This window comes from Salvelinus namaycush, chromosome 8, assembly GCF_016432855.1.
Source record: "Salvelinus namaycush isolate Seneca chromosome 8, SaNama_1.0, whole genome shotgun sequence".
NCBI classification, from domain to species: domain Eukaryota; kingdom Metazoa; phylum Chordata; class Actinopteri; order Salmoniformes; family Salmonidae; genus Salvelinus; species Salvelinus namaycush.
Genome location: NC_052314.1, coordinates 56,215,109 through 56,228,641, shown reverse-complemented (window position 1 = coordinate 56,228,641; position 13,533 = coordinate 56,215,109). Strand labels below are relative to the sequence as shown.

The window sequence follows — 13,533 nt, the reverse complement described above, 5'->3', positions numbered from 1 at the left end:
CATCATTCCCACTGGACATGATCAACTTATTCTCCAATTACCAACGATTCAAAGCGAGTTATAATGAACATCCTCATCCTTACAGACTTCATATTCCGAATATCAACAAAGGAAAGTGATAATCAGTTCAAGTTTGAGCAAATTGAGCCCCACAGTTCCCTCATCCTCTTATGTATTCTCAGGAACTGTAAAGCAGCGCTCTGTCAATTAGTTATCTCCGCACAGTTCCTTTCACCGCAGCTCTCTTCCTGCTGTTGTTGCCAGGTAACGACACAACTGCGAATCAGAGGGCTGTAATTTCACACGGGAAGCTCCCAGACAGCTCTGCAATTAACACGTTTCAAAGTCATTTAGTGCCAGACTGGAACTGTTCCGATATGCACATGTAAAGGGGAAATCGGAATGTCATACAATAACAAAGGGCCACAACTGAGGGATGGGGCAGGATAAATGTAAGTACTCTCAAATTCACACACAAAGATATGGACACAAGGACTGACCATCCATGAGATCACAATGATACTTTGAACCGTGTTTTGAAGCTTTACAATTGCATTGTTTACAAACAGTACAGTTAAACAGGCTTACATTTTGGCAGTGGTGGAAAAAGTACCATACTTTTGTAAACTGTCATACTTGAGTAAAAGTAAGTATATCTTAATAGAAAATGACTCAAGTCAAAGTGAAAGTCACCCAGTAAAATCCTATTTGAGTAAAAGTCTAAAAGTATTTGGTTTTAAATATACTTAAGTATCAAAAGTAAATGTCATTGCTAAAATATACTTAAGTATCAAAAGTAAGAGTATAAATCATTTCAAATCCCTTATATTAGGCAAACCAGATGACACCATTTCTTTATTTAAAAAAAAAGTTACGGATAGCCAGGGGCACGCTCCAACACTCAGACATCCTTTACAAAGGAAGCATGTGTTAAGTGAGTCTGCCAGATCAGAGGCAGTAAGGAAGACCAGGAATGTTCTATTGATAAGTGTGTGAATTATACCACTTTCCTGTCCTGCTAAGCATTCATAACGTAATGAGTACTTTTGGGTGTCAGGGAAAATGTATGGAGTAGAAAGTACATACTTTTCTTTAGGAATGTAGTGAAGTAAAAGTAAAAGTTGTCAAAAATATAAATAGTAAAGTACAGATACCCCAAAAAACGACTTAAGTAGTACTTTCAAATATTTTTACTTAAGTGCTTTACACCACTGCGTTTTGGGTTCTAATGCAGGTAGGCAGTTTAACTAAGACCATGAGACATTTGTAAGCTATATTCCTCAAGAATCAATGGGTGTATATCCAAAAGATTATGTTTCAATCAAGCTATCGTATGGTAGATATGGTAGGTATGGATCCTTTCCCTATTTGGTTTGTTTCTGAGGCAACGATGCGATGAGTAAATAAGTCAATCAATACAGTCTAGAATCTATAGATCTACGACTCTATGGCAATGGTTTTCAACATGGTTTCCACATTTTTGTTCCAGACTAGCACTGTTAGAGCCGATTTAGACATATTTGTATTAAAGACAGAACATACAGAGCTCCATGTCTGTATTTGTAAATATATGAAATATGAATAAAAAATATATTAGGTACGTACCTTTATGATCTGTATTTACCTGATTGAGATATATTCCTTTGGCATTAGTGTACCTTAGGTTTTGGCTCCCCCTCTTGCCCATTCATTGAACTGCGGTAAGTGTGTTAGTGATAGGATAAAGGCAGGAAGTTGGGCCTTCGTGGGCGAAGGTACTGTAATCCTAGTTAGACTCGGGAGCGTTATAGTCTTTTGACCATACATAGATAGATACATACAAATAAACCATATTATTTATTTTCATTTCAAGTAAGCTATGCTTTAAGTTGATTGGAGAAGAATTTTGTGTTATATATAAGAAGAATTAACCTTTTTTGTTGTTGTTGTTGCACCATATCCCTGGATCTCATTGAATGTTTTGCCGTTTGGCTTTTGGGAACTTCGAAATGTGGACTGTATGCGTCCGAAACAGCCACGCTTCAGGCTTGGGCAATGGCTATAGTCAATTGGTAAGGAAGCCACTACAAGTTCTAACACTCCTAACATACCTGATTCAAAAAGTCAGGGGCTTGATGATTAGTTGAACCAGGTGTGTTTGTGCAGGACTATAACAAAAATGTCTATTTGAGATTTGAATGCCAATGTTTCAGAATGGATGGCGCTGAAACCCACTTGCCTATAGAATCTTGGTGATTACAGCTCTAAGACAGGCAAAGCGGAGGTGTGCTCCCTTCGTCAATTGAGTAAACCTGTGCTGAGAAGTGGATAGCATAGTTGACTCCCCTATCAATCACTAGATTTGACACAAACCTGTTGGATTTCCTAGAGACGGGGGAATGGATTAGCTCGAGGAGTGAGATTGTATTGCTTCTTTGTCGACACAATACCTCTGATTCGGATGGTAATAAAAAAACATTGGGTTCTGTAAATTCACAATGTGGTCTACTTTCACTTCCTGGTCAGCAATAGAGAAAGAAATCCAGAACGTTTGGTAGCCAAACAAACTCCTTAAATGTAATTTTGTGTAAATTCAACTGAACTAACTTCATTCATATTAGTCAGTGTGAATGGGGATGCGAAAGTACCACAGAGAAGTTCGAAATCTCAGACTATGACAAAGGAGAAATTAGAGTTATGTTTATTTACCAAACTATTTTAGACTACTTTGATTCAGATGAATTCATAGCCATGCTGATTTTGGAATATATTGTGGAATTTTGTCTTACTCTTTGTCTTACTCTACTCTTCAAAGGGATAAACCGCTATTTTAGGGATTGAGGGGGAAATCCCGATACACAAAGAATGGACCAAAAAGGGAAATGAAAATAGACTTAAGGAAATGGTAGATTGTTGTAATGGAACAGTTTCTTGTTTAGACAATTCATTTGAAGTTCTCTATTTAAGTAGATTTTTTTTGTTGGTATCTGTACTTTACTATCTATAATATTTATAAACTACTTTTACTACATTCTTAAAGAAAATAATGTACTTTTTACTCCATACATTTTCCCTGACACCCAAAAGTACTTGTTACATTTTGAATGCTTAGTAGGACAGGAAAATCCCTTATCAAGAGAACATCACTGGTCATCCCTACTGCCTCTGATCTGGCGGACTCACTAAACACACATACTTAGTTTGTAAATGATGTCTGAGTGTTGGAGTGTGCCTCTGTAAATTAAAAGGACAAGAAAAGGGTGTTGTCGGGTTTGCTTAATGTAAGGATTTATTTTTATTTTTACTTTTGATATTTAAATATATTTAAAACCAAATACTTTTAGACTTTCACTCAAAAAGTGTTTTACTGGGTGACTCTGACTTGAGTCATGTTCTATTACGCAACCTACTTATTTTATTCATTTATTTACACATTTTCCAATTAACTTTTTGCTTGATCACTATCGCCACTATCGCCCCCCAGCCATAAGAAGTTAAGAACACATTCTTATTTACAATGACGGTCTACTGAGGAACCGTGGGTTAATAACTGCCTTGTTCAGGGGCAAAATGACAGATTTTTACCTTGTCAGCTCGGGGATTCAATCCAGCAACCTTTCGGATACAGGCCTAATGCTCTAACCACTAGGCTACCTGCCGCCCCTGTTTAGTGAGCTTTGCAGTTATCACAAGGCTGAACAAGTCATTGACATTAAGTTCATCAAATATTATTAAAACTGCAGTCTGCAATTGGTCCATTTTTGGACTTAGAATTAATAATAGCCATTATATTTTGTGTTCAGTTGAACTAAGGTCATTTGGCATTTACATATTATATTATTCAATAATCAATATTTCATTAGTTTAAAAGTAAACAAATTGATGCACCAATCGCAGACTATAGCTTTAATTTATGTATAGCTTTTTTTTAAATCAAAAGGCAAAAAGCTAGGCTTAGTGGGTGAAGTCTGTGAAAGTGGCCCCTAGACAGTTTATCAATTTCACTAGGACTCTTGTGTAATTGGATGGGCAATGAAAGCGACGCACATGTTTCACTATAGGCTTACTTCAAGTGTCCTAACAGTGAGCAAAAAAAAATACACATTTACGGAAAACTATCTTCTAAACATAATTCATATTTTCTATGACTGATAACTGCATGTCTATTAAAGTACATTAACATAACCTACACAGACCCGGACATGAACCAGAAACGTTCAAAGGTGATGCCTTTAAAAGGTTTGCACAGTTGTTTGGGTCCTCTTTCCAATGACATCCCGCCAACAACGAAAGTGGCAGCCAAAGATTCAACTGTACCCACAAACCTTGGGTCCTTGCCAGTTTCGTTTTTGAAGAAATTGTCTGTGGGCCAGCACGTAGCCTGACGGAACAACGCACTGCTATAGATATGCAGATACGTGTCATTTCACTTCCCACAACACTGCAGCCGCCCACACGGCAGCTGTTCATGTCTCAAAGCCTTCTATGCTTCCTCGGATTTACTGTGTATATAACTCTGCAACTTTTACGTTCAAAATGACTGACGAGCAACACTCTCCGTCTCAATAAACGACATCTGGTAGGTTCTGTTTTCTTCTTTCAAATGTTAGAATCGAAATAGGTTTCTGTAGCCAATGTGTATCTTATTTTTGCTCTGCAGAGTTTTGCAGCAGTTGTCAGTTTAACTGTTTCAATTTATCAAAATGTAGATTGTGATAATCTTGTGTGCAAAATGACACAATGGCTCTGATAGTGCAACTGTATATTAAATGGGAGAAGCTATGTTTGTTTTCTCTCTCTGATGACTCATGATAAATCATCATATGTTGCCAAACCTGTTCACAAATATTCATTGCCAAATAATTGAACTCTTTATATAGCTCTGCTTACTTACTATATACCTATCCATTTCTTTTGCAGTTTTTATGAAAAACTGTTAAAACCATCTGAAGCTATGAATTGGCCAGATATAATCCTCATTCTATTGGCTGTCAATCTGGGTGACCTCATCACTGGCCCTACCCTATGCCACGCCTCTCAAAAGCGCCAGAAATCCGAATGCCAGGTGCGAAACGGCCGGGCCGACTGCAGCCACCTCCGCCTCAAGGAGATACCTCCCAACCTGCCATGGAATATCACCGGCCTGGATGTCTCCCACAACAGGCTGGTGGAGCTACCCCCAGCATCGCTGGCCACTTACCCAGGGCTCGTGCACCTGGACGTGGGCTTCAACAGCCTCACCAAGCTGGAGGACAGCCTGTGTCAGACCCTGGGCCTGCTGAGGACACTGACCGTGCAGCACAACGAGGTACATCGGCTGACGGAGAAGGACCTGAGCAACTGCACCAATCTGACAGAGCTTAACCTGGCTGGCAACAGGTTGAAGCTACAGGGAGAGCCCTTTGCTGCCCTACAGGTAGGGATCTGCCTGGTGTCATGGTGAAGACAAGGATGGCAGGGGTTGTGGATGTGTTGATAATGATGATATACAGTACTAGATGATGATGATACAGATGAGAGAGCGGGGGATGCTCTTGACTCTTCAGGACAATATTTTGGGACCATTTTTTTTGTTTCTTTCATATACCATCCAATGATTTGGATTTGGGTTATTCTCTTTCAAGCCTAAGCCTAAACCATAGACAAATTATGATTTGATTGCAGTTGTCTCAGTTACATTTTCTCTCAAACCCTCTTAGAATATCTTTCCATTTTTCACCAGAGTCTGACACTGCTGGACGTGTCCAAAAATGACCTGAAGACAGCCAAGTTGGGCACCTACCTTCAGCTTCCAAGCCTGGTGACTCTCATCTTGTCTAGCAACAGCATATCAACCTTGAAAAAGGATGACTTCAATTTTCTCAGTAATTCCTCATCCCTACGAGTCCTCCACCTGTCGAATCTAACAACTCTAGCAAAGGTACGAAAGATCCTGTGAAATGGGAAATGAAAGGATGTTAATGATTTCAGCTGCTGACACTAGGAATAAGAACCATGCTCAACCAATCACACCTTTTTTTATGTTGTCAAGATCCCTTCAGTGTTTCCTCTCTTATTTTCTAGGCATAGTGCAAAGCCACCAAATTAACATCGAGGGCATTTTGAACCAACATTTTCATATTAAACTAATGGATGCCAAATTAGGCAAAAGAGGAACAGAGCAAGGCAGGGTCCAGAAAAATACAATGGTAGTGAAAACTGGATCACTCAACGCCTCACTTGAAAGGTTGTAATAATGCGACAGCTCACTTGCCACAGACGTCAATTCAACGTTTATTCCACGTTGGTTCAACGTAATTTAGTTGAGATTACATGGAAACAACATTGATTGAACCACAAATAAGTAGGAATTAGTAGGTTCAAGGTCTTTTGACAACGTATCTACAGTCTATGGCAGCATCTTGTGCAGCATCTAATCAGCAACTAATCAGTGTTTTTTTCCCTTGCAGTTTGAGCCTGATTGCTTGAAGCCCATTGCAAGCATACATGAGTTAGTCATGAATGGGAGCAAACTTGGCCCTTCGCTCACGTCTAAACTTTGTACAGAGCTTTCTGGGACAGCGATCCGCAGCCTCTTCCTTCAGAAGACACAGCTAGTTACACTAGACAACACCACCTTCAAAGGCCTGGTGAAGACCCACCTCACTACTTTGGATCTATCCCACAACAGCATAGCTAAGATCGGGGATGGTTCTTTCCAGTGGCTGCCCATGCTGGAAGTTCTTTCTCTGGAGCAGAGCAACATCAAGCGCCTGACTAAGAACACTTTCCACGGGCTGGGGAATCTGACACGGCTCAACCTGAATATGGCGCTGGTGAAGAGTCACACTTCTTCTTACCCTATTATCGACGACTTCTCCTTCCAGCCACTAGGGGCACTGGAGAGCCTGAGCATGGAGAATACTGCCTTTCGAAACATCTCGGTGCTCACCTTTGCGGGTTTGATGAGTCTCCGCCAACTCCACCTGAGCGGGACCAGCTGCATGTCGCTCAAAATCATCACCAACCAGACCTTTGTGTCCCTCGCACATTCACCACTTCTTACGCTAAAGCTTACACGCACTGAAATCTCCCGTCTAGACCCTGGAGCCTTCTCCAGCCTGGGCAATCTCACCACCCTTCTGCTGGGCAACAACTCCATCTCCCAGACCCTGACGGGAAAAGAGTTCCAGGGTTTGGGCCAGCTACAGGAGATCTACCTCTCTAACGGCAACCAGAAGCTCATCCTCAGCCCTATGTCCTTCGTCCATGTCCCCGCTCTCAGGACCCTGATGCTGGGGAGAGCTCTGTCAAGCACCATGTATATGAATACCTCTCCGTTCAAGCCGCTGTCCAACCTCACCATCCTGGACCTCAGCAACAACAACATCGCCAACATCAGAATTGATCTTCTGGATGGACTAGAGAATCTGAAGGTGCTGAAGCTTCAGCACAACAACTTGGCCCGGCTGTGGAAGAGTGCCAACCCGGGTGGGCCGGTGCTATTTCTTAGGGGGCTCCGCAGCCTTGTTGCCCTGGAGATGGACTTCAACGGTCTGGATGAGATCCCCGAGGAGGCTCTTCATGGATTAACCAACCTTCAAGAGCTCAGCCTCAGTGGGAACATCCTGAACCAACTCAAGGACTCAGTCTTCAACGACTTGGGGTCGCTCCGGGTGCTTCGGCTCCAGAAGAACCTAATAACGTCGGTGAGGAAGGAAGTGTTTGGGCCGGCTTTGGCCAACCTCAGCCAGCTGGTCATGGAGAAGAACCCGTTCGACTGCACCTGCGAGAGCATCCTGTGGTTTGTGGTGTGGCTGAACGGATCAAACGCCAGTGTGCCGGGCCTCAGGGATGAATATGTGTGCAACACGCCGCAAGCCTACTACAACCGCTCGATCATGGAGTTCGACAGGCTCTCCTGCCTGGACATGACACCATTCCAGGCGCTCTACGTGCTCACCAGCACTGCGGTCCTGACCTTAATGGTGACCTCACTCCTAGTGCGCTTCCAGGGTTGGAGGATTCAGTTCTACTGGAAAGTTCTGATCAACCGTACACTCGGATTGAGCGATGCCAGTTCCGGGGAGAGGAGAGAGTTCAACTACGACGCGTACGTCATTCATGTTGCAAAGGATAAAACCTGGGTGGATCGAAGCTTGATCCCCTTAGAGAAAGAACAGGGGTATAAATTTTATCTGCAGGATCGAGATGCAGTGCCAGGTGATTCGCGACTGGAGTCCATTGTGGAGAATATGAGAAGGTCCAGAAAAATACTATTTGTGGTCACCGAAACTCTTCTCGAAGACCCCATGTGTCGACAGTAAGTAAAATGAATATTGTTATATTTTTTCTAACATTCACGTTACATAAGCTTTGGTAGAGCATGTGTGGTCACTGGTCATGGAAAAGAGAACATTGATAAGGACAGTGGTTGGAAAATCTGCAGGAGTCTTTATTTCAGGCGTTTTAATGTGTTATGATAGTGATAATACCATAATTGTTCTGTTTTAAAATTAAACTGAACAAGTTTTACTCATACAGGGGAAGTGGAGATTGTGTGAAGTGGGTAAGTGAGTTTAGGTATTTCTGGAAGAAGATATGAAACCCAAACAAGCAGTAAAAAAAAACATTTTACACAGAAAATTCTCTTAGCGTCTGGACAACCATTTCTTCATCAAAAAAATAATAATATTTGAGTTCAATAATGATTCTATAATGTGTAAACTATGTAAGTACACTCACAACTCAAGTCGCCGTGGATAAGAGCGTCTGCTAAATTACATAAATGTAAAATGCTATTATTCTGAACTCGTTACCCTTTTTTTGGCTATGGACCATAATGCTCAAAGAATGTCTAAGTGAAGAATGCATATTTAAAGGATCTACACAGCACTGATCCAAGGCAGGTGTTTCTGTCTAAACCCTTGAAGTGTTGAGGTTATTGGCTTAATCTGTGTTCTTGAAAGCTGCTCTAACAGTACAGTATAAACCAGTGTTAAATGTTGCCATTCATTGATTATATATATTTTTTAAACTTTGATTGTATTTTATTCTAGCACTTTTCATGTTTCACCCTTTTGATTGATTTGATTGCACATCACTCTGGATAAGTGTAAATGATATGTATATGATTGAGATCTGAAATGTTATTCCTGTTATGTTTCTGTACTTTGAGCCTCTTTTACTTGCCCTCTCTGACAAATGCCCTCTTCTGTCTCTCCGCGTTTCCCCACTTCCCCCCCCCCCCCCTCCTCTCCCTGAAAACCACTTCCTCCCATTTCCTTTCCCTCCCCTCACCTCCTACCATTCTCTCCCTTTCCCCTCAGGTTCACGGCCCACCACGCCCTGCACCAGGTGATCGAGGACAGCCGGGACTCGGTGGTGCTGGTCTTCCTGGAGGACGTGCAGGACTACAAGTTGTCCCGCTGTCTGCTCCTGCGCAGGGGCATGCTTCGTCCACATTGCATCCTCAACTGGCCCCTGCAGAGGGAGAGGGTGCCCGCCTTCCACCAGAGGCTCCGCGTCGCCCTGAGCACCACCAACCGAGTGCAGTAACTTTCTCCATGCCATTATGCTTAAAGGTGTACTGAAAATTTGACTTAAGCCAAATCAAATGTATTGGTCATGTACTCATTTTTCAGATGTTATCACAGGTTCAGCGAAATGCTTATGTTTCTAACTCCAACAGTGCAGTAATAACTAGCAATACAAAACAAATCCCCAAAATGTAAAGAAAGAAATGTCTGAGTTTGGGATATGAATATATACTGTATGTATTTGATGGTGTGTATTTGATGGTGTGTATGGACACTATATGAATAGAAAAGGTGTGCACAGCAGTAGTTCTATAGGATATGCCTTGACTTGAATACAGTGTATACTGTACATGTGAAGTGTGTAAAACAGGATGTAAACATTATTATAGCAACCGGTGTTCAATGACTTTGTACATAGGGCACCAGCCTCTAAGGTGCAGGGTAGAGTACCAGGTGGTAGCCTGCTAGTAACAGTGACTAAAGTTCAGAGTACTGGGCAGAGGCCGGCTAGTGGTGACTGTTTAACAGTCTGAAGGCCTGGAGATAGAAGCTGTTTATCAGTCTCTCGGTTTTGATGCACCTGTACTGTCTCTGCCTTCTAGATTGTAGCGGGTGAACAGGCCGTGGCTCGGGTGGCTGAGGTCCTTGATGATCTTCTTGGCCTTCCTGTGACACCGGGTGCTGTAGATGTCCTGTAGGGCAGGCAGTGTGCCCTCCAGGACATCTGACCACACCACCCTCTGGAGAGCCCTGCGCTTGCAGATGGTATTATTACGTTTATGTAATACTTGGCTATATTTCTTAAATGATGACAGTGGGTGTAAGGGTGTGGAAAGTGTGCAAAACTGTTGCTCTCATTGTATGGTTCAGAGTAAAGTTAACAGTGTGCACTACTGTAGCTTCCATTCAGTGGCTAAGATTTTAAGGAAGTGTACTTGAAAGTACAATGCTGTACAATGCTGCGGTTTCAAACAATGGTCGAGGATACAAGGTGTGCAATTTTGCAAGTCTCATTTAACCGCTGAACGAAAAAGTAAGTGGACTTAATGGGCTAAGTGGCACAGTTTCAGTAGCCGAGTGACGTGCAAAAAGTGAAATCTAAGCTTATAATATTGAGTGATTGATAAAAAAAAAAAAAGGATTTTACCTTTTAAGTAAGAAAAAACATATCACTAATTGTAAGTGAATTATCAGTCAATATAAGATATTTAGGCTTGCTTAGATTGAACTTTTTGCAGTGTGGATTTGGAAATGAGACATATCTTAGACCTAGCACTCATTTGTACAGGTGACATTTGACTAAATGGACCCAGCATGTTTTCGCACTATACTGTATAGGACATGGCGTCTCCTGCCACACTGTTTCATGGAATTGTATGTTTGTTGTAGCTACCGTTTTATTGCACAGTCTATTTTTAACCCTTGAGTTTGGTTATATGATCGTCAAGCCTATTCAAAAGATTAGGGGACAGGACCAGGATCTATAACGTAGGACAATGTCACTTGTACAGCGTATTGGCAATTAAAAACTGTGTTAGCACAGAAACCCCGGGTTCATTTGATGTAGAACAGGGTAGGCAACTAGATCGGGGGGCCGGAACATACAGTAATTATATTTATACACTGCAAATTGACCACATCTAAGCCCAAAAAGTGATTTGTATTTGAAAATAACAATTTTATATGTTGATTACATTGAGACACGATCAGGTCTCTTTTTAAAAATTATTCATAGGAATACTTGGGAACAGATTTCCTAAATTAAACACATGTTTAGCTGAATTCTTGACTTCAGTCTTTTTTGACCGAAAACAAAAAAAGTTATAACTTTGGGGGACCCCAAAAAAACACTTGAAGGTTTTTGCTCGCGGGTTGTCTATTGCTGACCTCGATGTAGAAGGTATTGGCCATGTTTGAGAGCATCAATTCTGCTGAGTCGCTGATCATTGACTGATCTACAAATCATAATGAGTAGTTATTTACAAGGTGATTTGCAGATCACTGACAGAGTAGATCACTGACTTAACAAAATGCTTTGAAATGTGGTTTCATGGTCAATTACAGTAGGGTTATTTTACAGCGTTACTTTAGTATTGCTAGCAGGAGTATTACAACTACACTGTAAAATAACCCACTATTGCACACATTAACCATGTAATGTTCTCTTCATAACCAAAATGTCAGATGAACTTAGAACTTTAACAAACCTACATATTCTTATTTTTCCACTGTGGGAAATGCTTTAATTAGGTCATTTCAGGTTAAGGGTTTGGGACAACTCTATATTAAATATATTTGTTTCAGCACTTTTGTACACTTATTGAAAGTTCGAATTTTGTTTAATAGAGTATGGTTCAACAAAAATCTCTTTGTATTTGTCTCATGACACCTAGTGTTGATTTGAGTGAACTGCAAGTATATTTGAACACACTCTTTTTCCCATCTGTATGCTGTTCAGCATGTCTTTAAAGTTTTCAGTAAAATTGGATTCTTGACATTTGTATTATTAGTCTTTACTTCAAAACTTTGTGAAAAAATAAACAAATTAACTGAAATCCTAAATCCTCTGCCCTCAAGTGGTCGAGAAAAAGCTAGGTTTTAAATGTGACATTCTCACATTTTATTTTTATTTTGAGGAATAACTTAAAAAATAAAAAGGCATTCCAAAAACTAGCCAGCTTCTGGCAACATCCTTAAAACTAACTTCAGGAGCTATGGGACCGTGAAAGTAAGCCATTGGCATTTGGGTCACTTAAAACATTCCTTAACTTGAATTTTTTTTTAAAGAAGAGGAATAACTAAACTTTGCCCAATTTAAAGAAAGAAGGAGGCTTACTTCAAGGGTTTGTGGATTAAGAAAGGGAGGAAAAAGGGATAAACACTGTCCTTTCTCACACATGTGTTTTGGATTTATATTAGTAACAACCTCATTCACAGGCTAATTGCTAATGAGATACAGCTGGTAGATTAACCTTCTCCCCTGGTTCAATTGATAATGAACACTCCCACTGGGCACAAACATAATATTAAAATCTAGTTTTGATTTACAATTGGTTGAGTTGTCAATGTCAAATCAACAAAAACAATTCACCATGTCATTGGATTTAGGTTCAAAGTTGGGTGGGGAGAAAAATAAATTTTTCCAAGTTGATTCAACGTCATCGCATAGATTTTTGGTGTCGAAATGACGTGGGAACAACATTGATTCAACCAGTTTTTGACCAGTGGGTTATTAGTTACACGATCATATTTTCATTCATAAGCAGTCAGTAATCCATCAGTTCTGTATTATACGCTACATGATGTTACCCTATTTGTATATGCTTGGGGACACACATTGGACTATGTTTATTTATTCGGATCTCTCTTTTAGCCCACCAAGGGCTAGCCTTGCCAGAGTCCTTTATGTGTGTCAGAAATGTTTGGAAATAGTATAGAGCAGGGGTCATCAACTCTTACTCCACGAGATCCGGAGCCTGGTGGTTTTCTGTTCTACCTAATAATTAATTGTGCACACCTGGTGTCCCAGATCTAAATCAGTATCTGATTAGAAGGGAACAATTTTAAAAATCCAGTGGAACTGGCTCCCAGGTCCAGAGTTGAGTTGGTGTGGTATAGAGTATGGAAATGTACTATTGATAAAAATACATCCTAAGATTGAAATGTTCTCTTGTGTGATATCAAAAAGTACTTCCAAGAGGTCTGGACCTTAAGACCTTAGAGGCCCAAATGACGCTTACGCTGCCGGGCTGCTAGTTCAAGCCCAGGCCCCCTCCCACCTTGGATTCCAAAGTGTCCAAGGCCTTCATTGGAAGTCCAACACCCAACCTATTTGTTTTGGGGATTGCAAGTGGGCCCCTTTTCCTGATTTTGATACTTTTTCAAGCTTCAATCATAGCTCTTCCCCCTTCATTCGCTACAAAAGTAACACCCTTTTTTTAAGAGCATCTCACGGTTGCTTGCCAAGGGGGCCTGCATCCTAAACAAGTTGACTGTATAAGTATCACTTCAGGGGTACTCGTAGGGGTAGCCTACC

The 13,533-nt window shown here is 41.0% G+C and overlaps 1 protein-coding gene across 2 annotated transcripts; it reads left to right on the top strand.

The window, feature by feature from the left end:
* The first annotated feature begins 4,274 nt into the window (after positions 1–4,274).
* On the top strand, positions 4,275–10,020 carry tlr3 (toll-like receptor 3). Of its 2 annotated transcripts, XM_039000061.1 has the most exons (5): positions 4,275–4,558; positions 4,900–5,395; positions 5,702–5,899; positions 6,429–8,281; positions 9,288–9,516. In XM_039000061.1, exons 2-5 carry the CDS (start codon positions 4,934–4,936, stop codon positions 9,514–9,516), a joined length of 2,742 nt encoding a protein of 913 aa, XP_038855989.1. In that variant the 5' UTR covers positions 4,275–4,558; positions 4,900–4,933. The 2 variants fall into 2 exon arrangements, with proteins under 2 accessions (XP_038855989.1, XP_038855991.1); XM_039000063.1 differs by lacking the exon at positions 4,275–4,558 and having other exon boundaries at positions 4,934–5,395; positions 9,288–10,020.
* Positions 10,021–13,533: the final 3,513 nt, after the last annotated feature.